Consider the following 23,248-nt stretch of genomic DNA (forward strand, 5'->3'; position numbering starts at 1 on the left):
TCCAAATTAAATTTTTAAAATGTCTAAATAAAAAATTAATTATTTATAATTATTAAATTTAATATGAGATGGCAGCATAACTGCCTATTTCTAGTCAAATTAATTTCTAATATTTAATTATAGCCTTTATATATGCCAAATTCTTGGGCTATAGTTTGATGTCTTCATCAGACATATCTGTGTTTTTTTGTTTTCTGCAAATCAAATTTGCATTTGATTTGCAGAAAACAAAAATTTGCATTTGATTTGCAGGTTGGTTCATTCCATACTAGAAGAAAAGATGACAATGACTTCACGCTTCTGAACAATGTATATTGTGTAATTTTCTTTGAATAAATGTTATACATAAAATATTTGAGTATTTTTTGGCATGGAACGCATTATCATATTTTACATTAATTTCCATGGGAAAAACTGTTTCTCATTACGAGTAAGATTCTGGAACGAATTATGCTATTTAAGTGAGGTTCCACTGTATGTTTAAATTATATTAAAAAATATAAATTTTCTATACTTTGAAACAAACTGTTTTTTTATTCTTCATTCATTCATATTTATATTGAAGTTTACAGATTTCAGCACAAAAAATAATACTAAAAGGTAATTAAATCAAAACACAATACTTATTTCAGAATATTTTTTCTTGTTTTATTACTGATAAAATAAGAATAAAACTTCAGCCATCAGTTTAATATTTTTGTTTGGATATTCTTATGAAGAGTAATAACCAAAATTGTTATTGCCTATCCATTTTCATGTATGGTATTATCCTCATTATCAACCCACAGCCTTATTACAGCATTTACTATATAAAAATATTTTTACTCTTGATATAATATTAAATTAAAATTTATATATTTTAATTATAAATTACCACATTTACTTGAATATAAGATGGACTTGCATATAGGATGAGGTGTGACTTTAAAGATCAAAATAAAGAAAATTAGATTTATAATGCAATTCTAATTTTATTTTGTTTAATCACAAGCAAAATATCAAATGAACATAAATGCACACACTGTCCTGCAAAAATTACTGGCATTTTAAACTTGAAAGAAAAATCTTGTAAAATCAGCAGCATAATTTGTTCATGTAAAGCTGGACAATCAGAAACCTTTTTTTGCCAATTCTTAACAGTCTAATCCACTCTCCATCAATTACACTTATGAGTTTCTCCAAATTTTGATTTCTGAATAATCATCGGTTTTCATGTGGGAATGGATTAAAACTTATATCAGGCTCTTGTGTGATTTTGGAATTTCAGTTTGGAATTCAATTCAAAAGCTTTGCTTTTCCTATTGCTATTCATCTTTACTCCTGACAATATACAAGAATGATTCAAACAACCCAGATAAAATACTTTTGTTTTTAAATATAAGAAGGTAAGCATCCAGTAAAAAATGAGAATACACGGTTCACAAAAATTATCTGCAAATCACGAAGAATCTTTCAGTCATGCGTATAGGACGCCCTAGGAATTTGAAGCTGTGATAAATGAATAAAAATCTCATCTTACATGCGAGCAAATATGGTATTCATTGTTATACCTTTTGAAATATATGTTATTTAATATTAATTTGAATACAGTATATATGTTATACAATACATAATCACAAAATATAAAAACTACATTCTCCCATATGTGATATAAAACTTTAAAATGATTCAGAAGTGATTTAAATTTAAAAAATACAATAATTTTTTCATAGATTACATCAAACAACCATTTACAAATAAATATTTAGGGTATTTTGTCTTCAAAAATAAATAGTGTTATGTTTAAGAAAAAGGAATTTATTTTATATTTTAAAATTTAAAGTGTTGGGAAAATGCAATTATTGAAAAATATTAAAATCTGAAATTTTCACCAACAATTTCAATCTATAATAGATATTTTAAGATAAATATGTTAATTATTTTAAAAAAATAAGATTTATTTAGTTATTAAATAACAAAAATCACTTACTTGTGATGAAAATGTGCATACTAAATAATTACATCTAGAAAGCATATGTATATCCAAAATGACTCCTTTCAAAGATTCAGATGAGTAACGATTTCCTAAAGAGGCACTCTTGGCAATGTTAGCATCTCCCAGGAAGACATAATTTGGGTATCTAAAATTAATAATTGTATTTAATTACAAAAATTAACTCCTTTCAGAGGAAAAGTTTTGAATTGAAATAACATAACTCCAATGCAAACCAAAATTTTACATATAGTTAATCAGAGCCTCCTGCCCCTAAGGTTTCTGTATCTGGTCTCATCTTTCATCTACCTAACTCAGTTCTTGAGATTAAGGACAGACAGATGGATGACAGTAGGAATTTATAGGTCTACAATTTTTTCAAACTGCAGCCCAATCATCATTCAAATATACACCCAAAAATTTCAAAGCAGATAATACTAACACTTCATAAGTAACACTAAAGTTCCTAATAAGATTCACAGAATATCTACAATTTTTTTAGACTAATCATAAATAAATCAAGAGAATAATAACTTAGGATATTCTACAAATCTATTTAACAGATTTTTTTTAACAGTAATAGAAAATAAAGTTACTATTTAGATAAAGTTTTAAACATCTTTAAATAAAAACAAATCATTAACTTAAAACAAGGACATCGATTATTTTCGCAAAACAGATTGGCATGACATTCAGAGTTAATAATTTAGTAAAGATTAATTCTATACTGACAATGCATATGTACAGTACTTTTATCATATGAAGTAGCCATACATTTGTTAGATTTTTACCCCTGTGAATAAGAAAAAACTGCTATTTTCAGTTGTTGCAAATTATCTTCATTACTACTCAAAATAAATTACAATATTTTCTAAATTTTCCATGCTATGTATTTTCATTTCGTTAATGAAAACGGATTTGCTAAGAAAACAATAAATGTCTTCAAACATCTTCATACTGATCACATTGATACATAAAAATGTATAACATAAATTAGGATTCTGTAGATATTAATCAAGTTGCTAATAAGATATTAATCAAGTTGAAATTATTATTGCTACTTATCTTAGAGGAGATAACTCCAAAATACTAGATGGAAAATGTTTGTAATATATATCCATTAAAATATAGAATACCTCTAGAATTAAAATGTCATTGTAAAAAAGCAATGTTTATATTAAGTTTATAGTTTTGATAACTCAGACACTTTCCATACTTATTCCAGCAAGTATGTTTATTGGAAAAATGGGCAATTTTGGTCACTTCATCAAGTTATTATTTTTATTTATTTGTTATTGATATAAGTACAAGTACTTCCATACAAGAGGGGAGCAAAATTAATAAATAAGCAGCCATACAATGATCTCTTAATTGTGCTTAAACAATACAATTAACATAAATAGTACAAAGATTTAACAAAAAAATTAAGCAATTTATACAAATTATCTTAGACATACTTTTGTCATACAAATAATTCTTTACAAAATCTTGGAAATATCTACATACTGACCACTCAACATAATCCAGTATTTATTAAGATGAAGTTGCATTAACAAACGTTTCATAGGAAATCCAATGTTATAATTTAAGTAATTGGTGGTCTGCCAACCTGTACTTCTTTCATAAATATTATGTTGCTGAAGTGAAGTGTAAGTAATATCTTGATTCCATAATTGACCACATCTAATTTGTATTATATCACAAAAATGAGTTCTCAACTGTAGCTGTGAATGATTTGAAAATACAAAAGAATAGCCTAAATTATCAAAAATGTTTTTAATTGATAATACCCAATTTCTGTTGCTTGAATTTCCTTTCTTAAATCATAAAGACAATAAAGAATAATAAAGACAATAACAAAAATCATGATGAGGAAGATCAATTATCTTAGAATGAAACAACAAAATACTTTTTAAAATATTAATTTCAAGTGGTGGTCTCCCTGATTCCAATCTTAAAACAGAACCAGGCACTGAACATTCAAGCTTAAATAATCTTTTGAAATACGTTAATTGAACCTTCTCAATTTTTTCAATAAGATTTAAACTCCAAACTGGGATCAAATATGTCGTATCAAAAAGTTTCAGATTCGCTTTAATAGTGTTCATCCTCATTTTTTTTTCTGTAGTGTCAAAAGACAACCTGTCTTCTGTAATATATCTTTATTATATCCAAATGATGATTGAAAACACCAGGAGGAAGAATTCAATCCTAAATATTTAAAATGAGAAACAAAATCAATTTCCATATTGTTAATAAAATTTTATCAGTTTTATGAAATCTTCCTCCATTTCAAAACACCAATCCCTTCATTTTCTGAAAATTAATAGAAAGATCATTTTCCAACATATAATCAGATAATAAAATCAGTTTTTTTTTGTAAAAATGACAAAGTCTGCTAGTAATAATACATCATCTGCATATAGAAGACAATGCAGTTCATCCATGACAGTAAGGTAAAAGCCCAAAAGATCTGAATGATGAAATATCTCTGAAAGATCATTTATACACAAATTAAACAAAGGGCTTGGTGGTTCACCCTGGGGTAAACCTCTAGTAGATATAGTCAATTCTACTTGCATAATACCTCCCTTTATTTGATAAAGGGTAGTAGAAAACAAATTCCTAAGCAAAATAATGAAGGATCTAGAGAGTCCCACATTATAAAGTTTGTTCCACAATAAATTAAAAAAGGCATTTGATAATGTTAACCTTAAGTCAATAAAAAGTGAATAAATTTTCCTTCTTTTCCTCAATAATACACACTGAATTAAACCATTGAGAATGAAGAAGGTATTATAAATTGTTCCCCTGCCTGAACAAAGGCACCTTGAAATATTGAGATAGCATTATGCTCATTTAACCATTTTATTAATCAATTCGATAATAAACTAGTAAACAGTTTTCTAAACATGTTCAACAATGCTATTGGACAGTAATTACGTGGATCAGATCTTTCACCTTTCTTGTAAATCATTTTTAATAAAACTTTCTTCCATATCTCTGGAAAAGCCACTGTCTCTAATTTTATTGAACAAATTAAGAAAATTTCTAAATAGACCGTCCTCAGCAATGATTGAATAAATTCGTTTTTCACTCTGTCCATATCGAGAGATGAACCCTTTTTTAATCTTTGGATTGCCATTTTTAATTTTTCAAATGAGAAAGGATCATCTAAAACAGGAGAAAAATTATCATAATCCATAGTCAGTAAAACACTAAGACAGCTACTACTAAAATCCAATTTCAAAAAACTTTTCTATCCATCAGTAGAAATCTGGCTCTCTGCATTCTGCTTAACATACACTTGGTTTATGATTTTCCAAGTCTCTTGACAACCTTGTAGTTTGCAACTATTTACTTATGTTAGTCCAATATTTTTTCTTCTGACTACATAATGAATGAAAACTAATTTTATAGTTAATATATTTAACCATATTCTCATTCAAGTGAGATCTGCAGAACTCTTGCAGAACCCTATTTTTCTCTTTTTTCACAATTATACAGTCTTTATCAAACCATCCAAAACCAACTTTACCTCTTATCCCAAATTCTGTTACTAATCCACATTGCCTAGCAGATTTCCAAATTAAAGTAATGATTAATGAATAAGTTAGTTCTATATTGTCAATAAGCACTACAGTTATATACAAATCAGCAACAGCTTGAATAAACATGTTTATTTTTTCTTCTTTCCATATCAACCTTTCCTGTTCTCTTTGAATAGCATCACTTTTTCTTGTGTTATCAAACAATAATTCTAGTACTATCAAAAGATGGTCAGACATGTAGTCCTCAGAAATGTAAAAATCTTCAAGATGCTGTAAAAATCTTCAAGACGCTCGATCACTCAATACTAATAAGTCTATCACTGATGCTCCCAATTTGGATATGTATGTAAAATTAGCTGAGGAATCATGAGGGTGACAACCATTTATTATATACAAATTACAGTCTTTAATGCAGGGGTCAGCAACCTTTTTTTTCGTAAAGAGCCATTTTAGGAATTATATTTACCAAAATAATAATTATGGAGCCACAAGTCAGCAACTTGAATTATGAAATATACATTTTTGAAAACTGAGCATAAAAAACGTGTGTTTTTTTTGTTAAAATGGGTTTATTTGTGCTTTGCTTAAAGGTGCTATAATAATATACACTGCAATTCAATTATTTATTTTCAATGTTACAATAGTCATAATTATATTTTATAATTATTAATTTAAAGTAAAAAACAACTAATTTTAAACATCCTTTCACATAAATTAACATTTTTCTTCAGTCAAACAGTATGCTGAGATTTAAAATATTTTATAATATATTTAACTTGTATGAATAAAATAGAGAACTTCATAAAAAATAAGAACAAGATATGGTTTCTAATGAGATTTTTGTTGCTGAATTTCTTGAGAAAGTTTGTCAAAATTTAGTAAATGACATTACTTTTATTTTCAAACAAGATGTCAGACACTCACTGTTCAGTTGATTTCTTAGTTTATTTTGAATAAAATTCATGTTTGAAAATGTCTATTTGCAAAAATATGTCAATCCGAAAATCAATAAAAGTCCAAATGCATAAGTTTTTAATTGAATGTAAGCATCAGGCAAATTGTTCCAACTATCAAAAACAACTTGATCTTGCCTTTTAAGATTTTCTATCTCAGACCATTTATGCTGTGCAGCAAAACTAGATTTCTGTCTCTCTAAATTTTCTAATTCACTTTTAACATTTACAAATTTTGAACTCCACATTTCCTTGATTTTTAAATCTGCTAGTTCTAGTTGAAAAATTGCTTTGATCAATATCATTAAAAGATGAAAAATTCAAATCAGCAGAATTAATTTTGAGTGGTTTCAATATAAATGATAACGTTGCCCTTTTCCTTTCATCAAATCTCAATTTCATATTTATTGCTATTTGTGCGAAATATGTTAAATCTATTGAAATATAATCATGTTGATATTTCTTCAACATAGGAAAATATAGCAATGTGCCTTTCTCTAAGTCTGTGATAAACATAATTTTTGTTCAAAAGCAAGTACTTCTTCTAAAAGCAAAATAGCTGTATTTCCCTTCCGTTGCAGTTTCTTGTTTAGTGTATTTAAATGTGAGGTCATGTCCACCAGAAAATAACATTTTTGTAACTAATCATGATTATTGAGTTCAACGTATTCAAGATCTATTTGCTTTAAAAATAATTTTATTTCTTCAATGCAAGCAGAAATCTCATTAACACTGCTCCTCTGGAAAGCCACCTTACTTTATTGTGTAAAAAAGATCTTAATGAAGTCAATAGTCAATATTCTGAAGTTCACAAAATTGCCAATATATAGTGGTCTTGCCATTATTTTGTTCACAATTTGTACAACCAGGTCCATAACTAATGTTATTTCCTTTGGAAAAGTTTGCGAACAAAGTACCTCTTGATGGATTATGCAGTGAAAAGAAAAAACGTCATGCAAAATTTGTTTTTTAAACAAAAACAAAACCTTTCTTTTCACCTTTTCATACTTGATGCTCCATCAGTTGCAATTGATAAAATATTGATATTAATAAAATAGTTACTTTTCAAACAATTCGTAACAGCAGATTCTATATCTTCACTTTAAGTTTGTCCTGTAAGTGGCAGTATATCAAGTAACTCTTCCTGAAGTCTGTCAGAGTTAACCTGTGCAATATCATTAGCATCACAAGATTCATCACAGGTAATAGAAAATCCTGGTGTTGAACTTAAATCTGTAATCTGATGACTAGTTACATCATCTGCCATACAAATAGTTCTCTCTCTTACAGTTTTAGCAGACAATGGCATGTCTTTTATTTTAGCAATTATTTCTGTTTTATTTTTAAAATCGCAAAAAAAAAAAAATACTCAGACATTTTAATAAAACAATCTTTCACAAAATCGCCATCCGTAAATGACTTTCCCTGTTTCACTATTTCCAGAGAGGGAACAAAATTAGCAGTAGTTGTATTATTACTTGATTTTATCCAATTTGAAAATGTACTTTTACTTAAGTTCATTTTACGTTGAAGTTCTTCTTCTGCCTTTCTTCTTTCTTCTCCCTCTTGATAAGTGTTTGCAAATGCTTTATGTTTATTTAAAAAATGCCTTTATGCATTTAATTTTTTGTTATTAGAAAACTATTCTTGACATATTAAACACACTGGAAACCATGTTAAATTTGAAACAACTGCATAGGATTCAGTCCATTCACTTCTACATTCTCAATTTTCTTCTTCTACATTTCTCTTTTTTTCCAGCCATATTAATTAGAAAAAGTAGAATAGCAATTTTTTACCAATCTAACAAATAAGAAAAATTATCTAAAAACCTGTTCTTTTATATCTTACACACAAGAAAACAAATAGATAATAGTCTCTGGAAATAATATAATTATAATAATCTTACTTGATAAAACAGTACAATAAATTCTATATAAAAGATATCCAATAGAGCACAAAACTAAAAGCAGAAAACTTAGTGTTGCTCTTGTGTTGGCAAGTATCTGTAAGTGAGAAATTCTAGAATCATTCGAAATAAAAACAGAGTCATAAATTCTAGGGACAAACAACATTTGTTTTTTCAGCCATAAAAGTAAGGAAACCTTTCTATTTACAGTACAATAAACATTTTTCATGAGCATGGTCTAATTTTTACACTTTGTGCCATCTAAGACTTGATAATTGTAACCACATGTCCCCATTCTTTATAAATGCTGTTATATTTTTAATATTCTTACTCTGACATTGAAATGATAAGTGATTAGTGAAATTAGAAAGTCTTTTAAAAAATATTAGTGGCATTTAAGAGTTATCTTTTCCTGTTACTTAAATTAAAAATTTTATTTTTTGTTATATGTACATTATTTACTAATGTAAAGAGAGCCTCAATTATGTATTAAAAGAGCCACATGCAGCTCCAAAGCTGCAGGTTGCCAACCCCTGTTTCAACCAATTCAATAAACTGATCATCCTGTTTATTGTTAACCAAATCTTTTGATAATGGTGAATTCAAAATAATATTCCCATAAAAAATATTGTCCATCTTTGTACCAATCCTGGCGTTTGAATCACCTAATAATAGATCATGATCAACAGAATAACTAGAAATCAAATCTTCCAGATCATCCAATATGTTATTAAAAACAGATATATGCAGATAATTTAAAATAATAATTAAATTTCGAGAATTGCTGAATTTCTTTTGATCAAAAATTAGTCTTGTAACAATTAAATATTGCATTGTCTTAAGCAGAACCGCATATCCTAAATTCTTGTTTATACAAAGACGACGACCTCCTGATGGCCTTCCTCGACCTGAAGTCTTACTTGCCAGTGTTTCAAATACACTCATTGTTGGGTAAATCTTATTTATATTTGATTTAACTGGGAAAGCAAGCCAAGTCTCTGTCAGGCCCAAAATTGAAAACTGCAGAAAATAATCTACAAATTCTCTGTCATTTAAATTAAACAAAAAGATTCCTTGGCAATTCCATGCCATAATTTTTACCTTCAGCTTGTGTAAATTTTGATTAAACTCTAAGTGAGACTTTGAGGTCCCATGTTCAAAGTTGGAAACAAAAAATTAAGATTCACAAGCTCACTTCTCACTAGATCTATAGTAAAATTTTCAGAATCAACTGGCAAAATATCTGCAATTAATCAAACTTTCCTCTTTTCAGGTTTATATTAGTGATAGAAAGGTAATAGTTTTTTGCATCTTAATCTAGATCTCCAACACAATCATTGAAGATTTTAATTTTTGTAAATTTTTCAGTTTTTAAAATTATTTATTCTTTTAAAAATTAATTTTTTATCTGATAACAATGTTGCTGCTTCGAACACAATAATTAATTTATGAAGCTTTGTTATCCTTGCCAATGGAATAGTCCTAGGGTTCTACTATTACTGTAAACAGCTCTTGTCTCTTATTACTCAGATCATCACTGGTCTCCATCAGACCCTGGATTACTATATTTTTCCTTCGCAGCTCATTTGCCAATGANCAACACAATCATTGAAGATTTTAATTTTTGTAAATTTTTCAATTTTTAAAATTATTTATTCTTTTAAAAATTAATTTTTTATCTGATAACAATGATAATTCAACCAAAATAGTAATTAATTTATGAAGCTTTGTTATCCTTGCCAATGGAATAGTCCTAGGGTTCTACTATTACTGTAAACAGCTCTTGTCTCTTATTACTCAGATCATCACTGGTCTCCATCAGACCCTGGATTACTATATTTTTCCTTCGCAGCTCATTTGCCAATGAGTCAACACTATGCAAAAGCAAACTATCTTTGCTTTGAGACTACTGCTTAAACTTAAAAATTTCCTCCAGTTTAGTTTCAATCTTAATCAATCTTTCATCATTTCATTACGTAAATTAACAAGCCAATCGATTCTAGCAGATACCTCGCTTAGAGCATTAAGAACTGTATCAAACCTTTCATCTAAATATGAAAGAATTTTGTTAGGAATACTTACTTGAATCAGATTTAGCAGGAAAAAAATTGTCCAATTTTGGAATTTTTAACATAGGTTCACTAGGAGGATGACGTCTATTGCTCTTAACATTAGAAAACTAAACTGATGAATTGGGAGGAGTTCGAGACAAAGGGAAGTGATTTTCCTCTATTCCCTTAAGAATCAACAGAAATATTGATACAACTACAGAAAAAGCAATATTTTCCATAATTTTTAACTTTCCATAAAGTCACAAAATTCACCAACACAGTCAACTGACTTCAGCACCCCCTTTATCAAGTTATTATACAAAGGGCTCTGAAGGAATTAAATCAAATATGATGTGTGCATTATTATATTATTTTCCAGCTTTTACTGGTTCCAGTAACTTTTTCCAGCAACTTTATAAAACTTTATTGAATTTGAACTTGCTATAAAGAAATTATTTGTGAAATTTAAGCAAATAATTGTTTAAAACTAATAATCAATGATCTATAAGGTTTTTTAGCAAGTGTAATAGTAACTACTACACCAAAAATAGAAAGACAAAGAACAAACCAATGTTAAAAAAAAAAAAAGGAAAAAAAATCAAAAGATCAAAAAATCAGCAGTGGTTTCACTTCAGAAAAAATTATGATTGGATTGATCTTGTTATTCAAATTAATGATGATAATGATAAATCAATTCCCAACTTAAATAAAAACAAGAAAATTAAGAAATATTACAACTAGAGTATTAAAAAAGATAATTTGTATCAACTAGAGCAAAAGAAGAGCACTGCAGAAATTTCTGTATATAGGTCACCTGCATGGCTGAAAGCTTGCTTGCCTAGCCTTAGTAGATAAGTAGGATACTATAAAAATGCAATAGTCCACATCACTAGTAACACATTATTGAGCAAGAAACTGTCATACTAATGTGAGAATTGAGAAATGGAAAAATTTTGTTAATGTTTTTTGCTAAGTCTAAGGTTGCAACTTTCAATGGATAGAAGATACATTTCATCTTCTGAAGAAATAAATCATGCCAACTTCCTTGTCCAACACATTATTCACCATTTTTCTCATGAATAACTCCAAGGAAGTATCATAAAAAATTTTCTGATTGGTCAGTCCTATCCAAGAATATGACATTTTTTTGACCAATTTTAATGAATTATCACCTGTTCACCAAGTTTCCAAGATGGTTATTCCACAAGAAGAGAGAGAGATTTATTTTCTGAATTGCTTGAATTTACAGTCAGTTCCTTCTCCCACCTCTTAACCTGCCTCACACATGAAACTGCTTATCCACAAGTCAAATACTTAGGGTCAAGTTATAAACTCCATAATGTAACTATATCCATATTCGTAAATATTTGCTACATTGGATATCTATAGCAATAGTTATAAATTACCGTAAGGCCTTTTCTGTAACAAACTTTTTTATGGTTTACGAAGCAGTCCATCATGAGCATGCGCAAATCATTGGTAGTTATTGCCAGATCTAACACTATAATTATTTATTCATTTTATTATTTTTCTATTTTTTTTATGACCAAAGTAATTCTTATCTTAAAATTCTATATTATTCAGAAGCAGCATTGTCAGTCAAAAGTTACATTTCAATCAATTTGTCATAGTTTCGTTGGTTGCTTCTGGCACAACTTCCAATTGTATATTGCCTGATGGCAACTTAGCGTATGCACAGTTGGTCAATTCTCCATATCCCTACTGTAAAAGTTTGATTGATCCAAACTTTTCTTATGGAATATGGTACGGCCATACGGATGTGATACAGAGTTTATAACCACTCTATACAGATATGCTTACTATTCTGACATCAGTCATGGTGTTTCACCACGACTGGTGTCAGAATAGGGTCCCAGAAATTCATACTGATATAGCAACTCCTTGCATGCCATATGCAAACCGAATGCTTGATAAAAACAGAAAGACTAAACAATAAGAGTTAAATTTCATTCCTCTTTACCTCATGGCTATTCATGTAGTCTAGTATATGAGTCTAATACACTTGTTTTTCTATTTCACCCAGTAGTCAATTGCTTGCGACATTCTTTTTTTACACTATTTAATTTTAAACTTAAATGGTGTGGCATTATGGCATTGGGGATAGTAGGGAGAAAGGGTCAGAAGAGCTTTAGTGTAAAAAACGCTGCCCTTTATAGCTACATCTCTGAACATACAGAACATTATACAAGGGGCGATCAAAAATTCCTAGAATTTACCTACAGTTAGAAAATGCAATATAAGATAAGGTTATGCATTGCTGTGGTGGAAAGCTCAGCATATCTACTTGCAATGTGATAATGCTCGTGCAAGTTTAAACTTGCATAGTCATTCGATGCAATGTCCCAGTTTGAGCAGCACGGGAAACATCAAGTTTATGTGCAAATTGGGGAAAACTGCTGCAAAGGTGCTGACAGCCCTGCAGCAATTTTACAGTGATAATGCACTAAAGAAATCTACAGTTTACAACTGGTTTGGCCAGTTTAATTGCACTATTGTTTTTTATGGGTGTTATTTTATCAAATTAATTAAATCATTCTAAACTTCTATTTGTAAAAAATTTTACTGAAGTCAAATCAGTCAACACTATTAGATATTTTTTATAACATCAGCAGGTTTTTTTTGTTTTTTATTCAGTAGAATTTTTTTCCCATACCTTTTTTTCAGTCCCCCCATATTTTAATAGCATAAAAATCAAAAATTTTGTGTTATATTTGAATAGATGTGGTAAGTTAGCTCTCCTGCTTTAAACCAATATTACCCTGAAGCATATATGACAATGACCCAGGAAAGCTGACCAAATGTTCTCAAGGTCAACCGGTTTGTAAACAACATAGACTGCACGTGTGAAATTTCACGCCTTGTTAAATGAAAGAAGTGCAGCTATATTTTTCAAATAAAATAATTTAAAAAGAATGCTTTTAAATTTTTCATATAGTTTTTCTGTAAAAACACTTTTTGGGGTATTTATTTTGCGGCAATTATTTTCCAGTAATTTTTTTGGTTGTCAGATTCATTTTTAAGTGGAAATAATTATTTAATATAAAAAATAAAATAATGACAATTTTCCAAGCAGAAATAAATTAGACCTCGGGCACTAAACATGTTAAAAATGGACAGGAAATGTTGGAGGATGACGAACGTAGCAGGAGACTTTCAACATCCAGAAGTAAAGAAAATATTTAAAAACTTTGAGAACTGATTAAAAATGATCAAAGAATAACCATTGCTGAATTGGAGCAAGAAGTTGGTATCTCTCACAGATCCATTCATGCAATTCTTTCCAAGGATCTAAAGATGAGACGTGTCAGTACAAAATTTGTTCCAAAGCTGCTGAATCCTGATCAGACAGAATGTCACATGATGATCGCTGCAGAGATTTTGACAAAATGGGCCTCAAAGGGATGCATTTTGCAAGCAGGGAGGACATCATATTGAATACAATGGCCTAACTCTAGAAGATTCCAAAGGAAGCATTCAACAGTGGCAGGATCGATGGAAGAAGTGTCTGTGCAGAAGAGTCCCACTTTGAAGATGATTAGGTCTGCGTTGCCATATCTCATGCCACTACAGTGCACGATCACAATTCTGGAAACTTTTTGACTGCCTCTCATATATATATTAGTAATATTTAATACATTGGAAATCTAAATATATAAAATTACTTGTCCTGACTGACTGACTGAGTCACTGATTCATCATTGCCCCGAGCAAACCACTGAACCTAAAGAAGTGAAATTTGGTACACAGTTAGGGTACATCATGAAAACGCACACTAAGAAGGGATTTTTCAAAATTCCCCCATGGGAGAGAGAGATCATTAAGGCTTAACCGAAAGAAGGGCTTCTACTGTACTATTTTAGATGCGATTTTTTGTTTTCAACTATGTTTAGTCATCATTGAGTACTTAGGTGTATTAAATTGATAACATTTCAGACATTGTTATAAATATTTTTATACATTTCAATTTTTTAACCAAATGTTCAAACTGTTTTAAATTCAAATTTGTTATTGCATATTAGTTCAATTATAGAATGATTGTAAATGTTCCAGAAAATTGATCAAATTGAAAATAGTTTGTTTGATTCTCAGTAATTCTCATCATTCTCAGTGGTAGGTGTTATATAACAATTACTATGTTTGTTGAAATACTGAATATAAATGGGGGTTTGCTTGCAAAACCTCCGCGGGTGAAGTTGCGAGTAACAGCTAGTGTGTATATATACACACTGCCAATGTATTAAATATTACAGAATAAATTATTTTTAATATAGAAGAAACTAATTTATGTTGCCTACAGAAATAATTGTTATCATTTGTTTCAATTATTCTAAATTCTGAAAAAGTATTTGAATTGCAATCAGATATTTAATAACTATAATTAACAAAAATAAAAAGACTAAAAAATTACTTTTTTTGGCTTTCTTGTAAAAGATTAGGTTCATCTGTTGCTAGATATATTCGTCTTTTCTCAACCTTTTCAACTAATTCCAATTGTTGATAATATTCATCAACAAACTCCATATATTCCTCTATCCCATGAAATGCAGCTTCTGTTCCAACTTTGTCAGTTCTTCTAACATGTATTCTTAAAAAATAACATTATTTCTATTACAATTATGTGATCAATAAAATGTTTTAACTACATATCAACATATTAAACAAAACTACATTGACATGAAAAATGCTAATCAAATTATCTTTATAATTACTTATTACCTTATGCAATTATTTATACTAAAAATACACAATAATTAATTTACTCTTACAATCCATATTAAAACTATATGAAAATATATTTTTATTATTTTACATTAATAGTAGTAACAAATATTTTTTAAAGTAACATATAGACATCTCCCATATAACACAGTAGTTAGGTTCAAAGAAAGTGTCGTGTTATGCGAATCCATGTTGTATGAAACAAAGAACTAGTACAAAACATACGGTTAGATTCCAAAGGTTAACAAAAGTGTGCTATTCTTTTATGTAATTAAGAGAAATGTGTTTATTAAAGCAATCAATAATTAACTAGCAATCACAATCAAAAGTATTGCCCATTAATATTAATTTTTTCAAATGCAACAAAACCTTTAATTACCAGTAACAAATTAATGAAAACGTTCATTTTCATTAATTTGCATTTGCAAATTTTCATTACATTTGATCCCCTCCAGTAATTAATTAAAATTATCTCCTTTCTGAATTTTTTCTTCACTGCTAAATACTGTTAAATGAGGATATTTTCTTTTTGGTAAAACATCATCATCATCTGGAGCTTTCCTGTTGACTCAATCTGAAGTATCAGCAACATCTCAATTTTTCTCCACTTTTTTCATAAAATCTGATATTTTCACTTGCTTGCATTTCTCTAAAAATCTTTACATTAAAGAAAACTGAGTGAAAGACACAAAACATTGAAAGTTTCAATTAATAAACTCCAAATACCTTTAACATGCAGTCTATTTTAAAAATCTATCGAACGTTTTCGGTCAGATTAACAGACCTTCTTCAGGATCGAACTAATAGAATTTAAATTTGCCAAACGGAAATTCCAAAACGTTCTATAATCTATAATCTTCTCATATTCAATTGCGCATGTCCATTTTTATAATTGTAACGCCACCGCTTTCCATGCTGATGCTATTTTGTTTTACAGCGAAGGTAAGAATTTTTTTAAAAACACCAACTAAATTATTTTTAATTTTCAATCACTGAAAATAAATATGCACAAAGGAAGGCATGTTATGACTTTTGAAATTGTTGAAATATTTTGTTTCGGACTTTAGTGACATGAAAGAAGTCATTGTATTGATGTTTTCTAAATGTTTTTTAATGGGAAAATATGATATCAAAATAATCTTAATGTTTTTACTTATTTCTAAAATGGAATCTACTTCTGGTTCCTTACAAACATCTCTGACAAAATGTGGAAGACTCCCTGTCAAGTTAAAGTAAATCAAGCAACAGGAAAAAGCATTTCACCTCTTCTAATATCAAACTAATAACTGACTTCAATTCACCTATGGATAAAGAACCACAGAATCTCTCTAAAAATAATTTACAACTATATAACAATTTACAAAATAACCATCAACTTCAAGTGAATCAAATGTATTGAGTTCTAAATAAATAATTAATATGAATGAAAATACAAACACCTCAATGACAGATTTAGAGAATAAACTATCAGGTTTAATTAACAATTCCAGTAATAAATTAGCAAATCAAATGACTTCTATAAAAGATGATCTACATTCAATACATGAATCTATTCAAGAATTTAAAGATCAATTTCAAAAGGCAAAAATAAAAAATATGGAATCATAAATTAAGAAATTAAATTAAATTAAGGAAAAAATAAAGGATTCAGAAAAGGCTCAAAATGGCTTCTTATAGATTCAAGTATCTATAAGAAGTATATGGAATTTTATAAAAAATTTGAATTTACACACACTACTCTTAGAAGGATTCAAGAAATAACTCAATCAACTTATTCAAAAAATTCCATTATAAAATGATCATTAAGGATAACCAAATTAATAATCTTTTTTCACTTCCTTGATAAAATGAAAACAGAAAAAACTACTTTATGAATGGCAAAATATGCAGATTTCAGCTAATCTCATAAAGGGTTCTCAGATAAGATGAAATAGTCTTATTCTCTTCTACAACAAAATGAAAAAATAAAATTGCCAGGTTAAACTATGTACAGTCGACCCCCCTATAAGATATAGATATGTTCCAATTTATTAGGAATCCGATTTCTTACAAGTCGTTCCAATCACAGCCCAACACGTGTCAAGTTTATGGACTACAGCTGATTGAAAGGTTTTCTTCCATAAAATTAATCAATTCTACACTAATCCGACTCAACATTTCCAAAATACGTATATTTTTTCGTAGTTTTATAGGAATCGTAATTATAGGGACCGTAATTATAGGGGGGTCGACTGTAATGATATTTTAGCAATAGGCCAAGATAAAATAACATTGTATAAGTACAAAATTAGTAAATGTGGAAATTGTTTTTCTTAATTCCATCCATACAGAATTTCACAATTTAAAGTTGGGAAATTGCAAAGAGTCAATCCCACAATAAATATCACACTTAGTTAAATGCTAGCAATGATAAACTGGAATTGCTAGGGATTAAAGAATAAAATTACATTGAATGATTTTTTTCAACTTAAGCTTAAAGCAGATATCATTAAAATAACAAATAATTTCTCAAGATATCAGGAAAAGATAGAAATATAGTTAAATTTATTTGCTGACATAACTGATAAAAACTGGAATAATATTTACATGTTTATTGAACAATTAATTAAAAAATATATACATATTAAAAATGTAGATAAACAACCTGTTAATTCAAAAAACCCTGGTTTGATTTTAATTGCTGTAATTTTAAATTAATAAAACAAAAAGATCTAAAATTTATAAAAAATTCAAATAACCAAAATCTCATTAACTATAAAAGAAAAAAAAAAGCTAAACAAATCTGTAGCATTTACTTAAATCAAGAACAAAAGATACTTTGTAAACTTCAAAATTACTTTAATAAATTATAAGAAGAAATGTAAACTTTTTTGATTAACAATTTAAAAATTCGGATTAACATTGACCCCAGCAATGATTCTCCAAAAATAAATTTTGAAGCATGGTTAAATTTCTGTAGGTGTTTTCCAAAAATTTCTTTATCCAATTATCTCCAAATCTGAAATCCCTTCAAAATGAATATTTAGACTCAAAATTTGCAAAGGAAGGATTAAACGATGCAATTAACAGGATGCTCATTACTGAGTAGTGATCATATTCCAATTAATTTTTTAAAATTATTACCAAATCCACAAGGAACAAGTTATTCAATTTATTTAACAAAAATGTATAATAATCTTTCATATCCAGCTTCATGAAATTGTGTTTGACTTTACATGATATTTAAAAAGGGACAAATTTTTTCCTAACAACTATCAACCAGTAGCTCTCCTTTCCACCTTAAGAGAATGTTTCACAGAAATTCTTGCAAAAAAATTCCAACAATGGACCAAAGAAATGGATTTAGAATCGATATTTCAATATACATACATAAGAAATAGATACACAATTGCAATTTTCTTACCAATAATTCAACTGCACTTGTCTAAAATGCATAAACTATTTACAGCTTTCATACCACTTCTAATTCAAAATTTGGAACAAAAGAGCAGGTGAAAAATTTTCTTTTACAGTGTTTAAGCTATTTTCAGACTACAATACTATTATTATTCAATTGAAATAACATATCTTCTCCATTTAAATTATCACATGGAATACTTCAGGATGATCTGTTCTGTTCATATATATTTTTATATAATAGGGATTGACCAACTCTTCAAATTCCACTGATATTATTAAAATTGCAAATAGACATTTCCATTATATATTATTTGGAGATCTAGTTATTATGGCATCAACAAAAATTTTCTTACAAAGAAAAATGAATCAACTTAAATATAGCAACTTAAAAAATAAATTATCAATCAATCCAAATAAAATAAAGATAATGAAAAATTTTTGAAAAATAGTAAATCTCAGAAAAATAAACAAATGTTTAGAAAATTTGCCTTTCCAATTAGTTAAGGAAACTGATTACCTGGGAGTGACTTTTAAATCAAATAGTAGTTTTAAATCACATGACTCCAAATTGAATAACAAAGTGAAAGTAACAATTCATAATTTATTATACACTGCTCACAAAAACTAGGGGCTATTTCAAAATGAATATGAAGCAATAAAAAAAACAAAAAAGCATTTGATTTGTTTTTATTAAACAAGTTCATCAGAAAAGCAAACAACCAATCAAAGAAAGTTGTTCAAATATGCAAACTCAATTAACGTGATTGAGTAGCAAGTGACATATTGGTGGGGATAAACAGAAGCATGTCAAACTGGATGAGAGTGCCACTCATTGACTGTTTAAGTAGGGTGTATGGTCACCCAAGACTGCCAAAACACACTGACAGCAATGAGGAATGGAATGGACAGGATCAGATTTTTCATCAGTTCTTGTGGGATCCTTGCTCCAGGGCAATTTCCAGCTCAAGAAGTGTTGTTAGAGGCACTGGAAGGTTTGCCAGATGTCTTCCCAGTGCATCCCAAGCATGTTCAATGGGATTCAGGTCTGGAGAATGTGAAAGCCAATTCATGTGTTCAATTTCTGCCACCTGAAGCATGTTGTTCACAAGATGCACACAGTGGGGCCTTGCATTGTCATCCATGAAAAGAAAGTTGTTTCCAACTGCTCCAACATAGTGTACCACTATAGGTTGCAGGACCTCATCTTGATATCTGACAGCAGTCAGTGATCCATTTCTGATGATGTAGAGGTTGGCACAACTACCAATGCTGATGCCAGCCCACACCATGATTCCACCACCACTGAAAAAATCTTTCTCACATGAAATGTGGATTCTTCCATGTTGCTCTTTCATGCCAAATCAGGACACGATTGTCAGGCTACAGACTGAATCATGACTCATCAGAGAAGAGGACAGCTGACCACTCATCATGTGTCCAATGACGATGCTCATCAGCCCACCTTCCACTAGTTTTATATGTTCAGCAGATAATGGAATGCACACCATTGGTCACCTGGCATGCAGTCCAACACAATGGAACTGATTTTGTATGGTCTGGATGCATATCCATTGTCTAGTGGCAGCATAGAAGATTCCAGAATTTTTACCAGAAGTCGTATGTTCTTTCTTCATATTATTAATTTTTTGGAAATTATTAATTTTAAAAGTTATTATACTCAGTGATGGCGATTGATACTATTGAAGAATTTCTGGAAGAATCTGAGGAAGCCATTGAGCATTTAGAGAGATATTTCTGTAATAACCCAAAAGGGCAATTGGGTACTGAAAAACATATTAGATTTATTACAGATAAATTTATTGCCTTAGTGAAGAGTGCTGAAGAGGTAATTAGGAAAAATTCCATATCAGATTTCCTGCTTCAGAAATTTGATATGTTGGCAACGAAAGAGGATGTCAAACAGCTGCTTATTGCTCAGAGTGACAAAAATTTAGAGGCTATTCAGGAAGTGAAACAGACTATTTGTGACTTGGAGAACCTCCACTTTTAGGGGCGGAAGGTTCTCAAAGAACTACTGCTCTGATATATAGAGATATTTTACAACGCGATCTTAATTCTTTGAAGAATACACAGTCTGAAAAGGAGTCCTCGTTACCAACTTACACTGTTCTAGTTTACAATGATAATAAAGAGAGCACATCAGAAGAGACTAAGACACTGCTCACTAATTCTTTTGATCAACGATTGCATAAGGTGCCTATCAAGCGTATTCGTAAAATTAACAAGGGTGGAATTGCTGTTGATTTTCCTATCAGAGAGGAGGCTGAATACTTTCAGGAACAATTAGACAAAATAGAAGGATTGAAGGCATGAAGCGCAAGATGGCGTCTTCCTCTTATGAAAGTGACTTCAATCCCCAACTCAATCACCAAAGAGGACCTATTGGAATATCTGCTTGAACAGAATTTTTTTTCACAGAAGTTCACGATGGAGGAGATTAAAAAGGTTTAAACATTCGATTTTCAATCAAACAGAGAAATGACGAGTTTTTATCATGGGTGTTAGAAATGTCACCGGAGGTTAGGGCAATGACTAAAAAACAAGGATATCTTTATGTTCAGTGGAAAACATGCAATATTTATGATTTTTTCCCTGTACGACAGTGCTACAAATGTCTTGTTTTTGGACATTTGGCAGCAAGTTGCCCATCATCGAAGAAAGTTTGTAGCCATTGTTGTGATGATCATTTGTTTAAGACATGTACAAAGAAAAGTGAAAAGCCTAAATGTGCTAATTGTTTGAGGAGTGGCCTAGATAAACATGAACATAACACACTAGACAAGGAGTGTCCACTTTACATTAAAGCAAAAGCCTTATATATTAAGACAGCTGATTACTTACCTTAATGATTATGGAATCCTTTACAGGGCACAAATTGTTTAATTCATAGTGCTACCTCTGCTTCTTAGCGCAACAACTGATACAAGCAGATCATCGCTTCTCTATATACATTTGTGTTTGTTGACTGTAAGAAATATGTAAGCTTCATGATCTTCCTCTGTTTTGAGGTTTAAAGTGTTGGAATTGATACTTACAATTACTAGCTGTGTGGACTTTGTTTTTTTGACTTGTACGCATATTATATATGGACTCATGGGATTCTCATATCTTTGGCTTACAAATTTTCTGCACAGGATAAATGCTGTTAAACACTAATTTTCAGAATTATTGTATTTACTGCGACCTTCTTTTGTGAAAATATTCCTGCAGATAGGTAATCTGTTATATGCTGCAGCAAGCTGCTGCATATTTTGTTCAGGTCTTTTATTGTCATTGTGTTTTTATTTTATTTATTTATTTATTTATTTTTCTTTTCACTTTGCTTTGTTCATTAGTGCATACTGTAACTCGGTGCAACTATGTAACGGATATGCTCCTGTAATGCTCACTACGGGGCAGGACTTTGTACCTTGTTTTAAATGTACAATTAAACTAATGAATGAATGAATGTCTAGTGGCAGCAAGAAGCTGTCCCTACAGCTCTGTTGCATTGCTGCACCTGTTCCTTTTTGTCAATAAGAATCAAGTAGTAGTCATCTCTTGCAGTTGTGGCAGATGGGCAACCCTGCCCTTGTCTTCTTCATACTGTGCCAGTCCTTGAAAGCAATTCCACAGCCTGCTAATCACGCTTTGGGATGTTCCAAGTGCTGTTGCCACTGTCGTCTGTGTTTGACCAGCTTCAAGATGTCCCATAGCTCTCCAGGCTTCACATTCAGGCAAATCGTGTTGCAGGGACAATGTAAAGGCTGAGAAATTGCAGTATGTGCACTTTCAAAATCAGGGAATTTGCAGATATGCTAGTACTTTCAATTAAAGTTAGTTTTGCATCTCATTTGCATAATCAAACAACTTTCTTTGACTTGTCATTTGCTTTTCTGATGTTCTTGTTTAATAAAAAAAATCAAATGCTTCTTTTTATCACTTCATATTCATTTTGAAATATCCCCTAATTTTTGTGAGCAGTGTATTAATGTTCAGAATTAAAAATTTCAAATATACACCTACATATGACACTGTACAACTCCATAATAAATTCATTAATATATTATGTAGGTCCAATTTTAAGACTTAACTACTTATTTGATCTGAAATATTTCCATATTTATTTTTTCAAAGATTACATCAACTAGAGAACTGTACCAGTACATGGACATTCTATCTGCCAGAAAACAAATTGAATCTGGTTCTTCCCATTCTTTTTAAAAAACACAATAAAATTTTATCAACTAAACTTTAAAAATGGTGAAAATATAACTTTTCTACTTCAAGAAATGTTAAAACAAAGTAGAAGACAGGAAATCAATCAACTATGGGAAACAAAATTAAACAAAATACTACAATTATTTGGTATAAGTGTTCATTTGTTTGAGAATAACATTCATGAGTGGATATACACTATCACCAGATTCTGCAATATGATAATGTATAAAGATCAATACAGTTTACATAAATCCATTTATCATTCATGGTATCCAAAAATATTAAAAATACCTTCACTACAACCATACATAAACTATTGGAAATAAATGTAAAAAGATTAATAATTTAACTATGACTAAATAAAAGTTCACTATTCACTAGAAATGAATATATAAATTTTTTAAATAAAAATTATTGATGTGATTCAAGCAATTTTTCAATACTGAATATAT

At 29.6% G+C, this 23,248-nt stretch overlaps 1 protein-coding gene across 1 annotated transcript in view; it reads right to left on the reverse strand.

Moving 5' to 3' along the window:
* LOC111638537 (alpha-(1,6)-fucosyltransferase-like) overlaps positions 1-23,248 on the reverse strand; it is a 33,795-nt gene that overhangs the window by 4,162 nt on the left and 6,385 nt on the right. Inside the window, exons 6-7 of the mRNA XM_023384254.1 lie at positions 14,866-15,042; positions 1,970-2,120 (exon numbers count right to left, since the gene is read on the reverse strand). Of these exons, the coding sequence (XP_023240022.1) occupies positions 1,970-2,120; positions 14,866-15,042 (328 nt within the window). The remainder of the gene's footprint in view (positions 1-1,969; positions 2,121-14,865; positions 15,043-23,248) is intronic.

The sequence above is a fragment of the Centruroides sculpturatus genome, unplaced genomic scaffold (assembly GCF_000671375.1).
Source record: "Centruroides sculpturatus isolate CEXI.00-Female unplaced genomic scaffold, Cexi_2.0 scaffold1167, whole genome shotgun sequence".
Taxonomy (NCBI): domain Eukaryota; kingdom Metazoa; phylum Arthropoda; class Arachnida; order Scorpiones; family Buthidae; genus Centruroides; species Centruroides sculpturatus.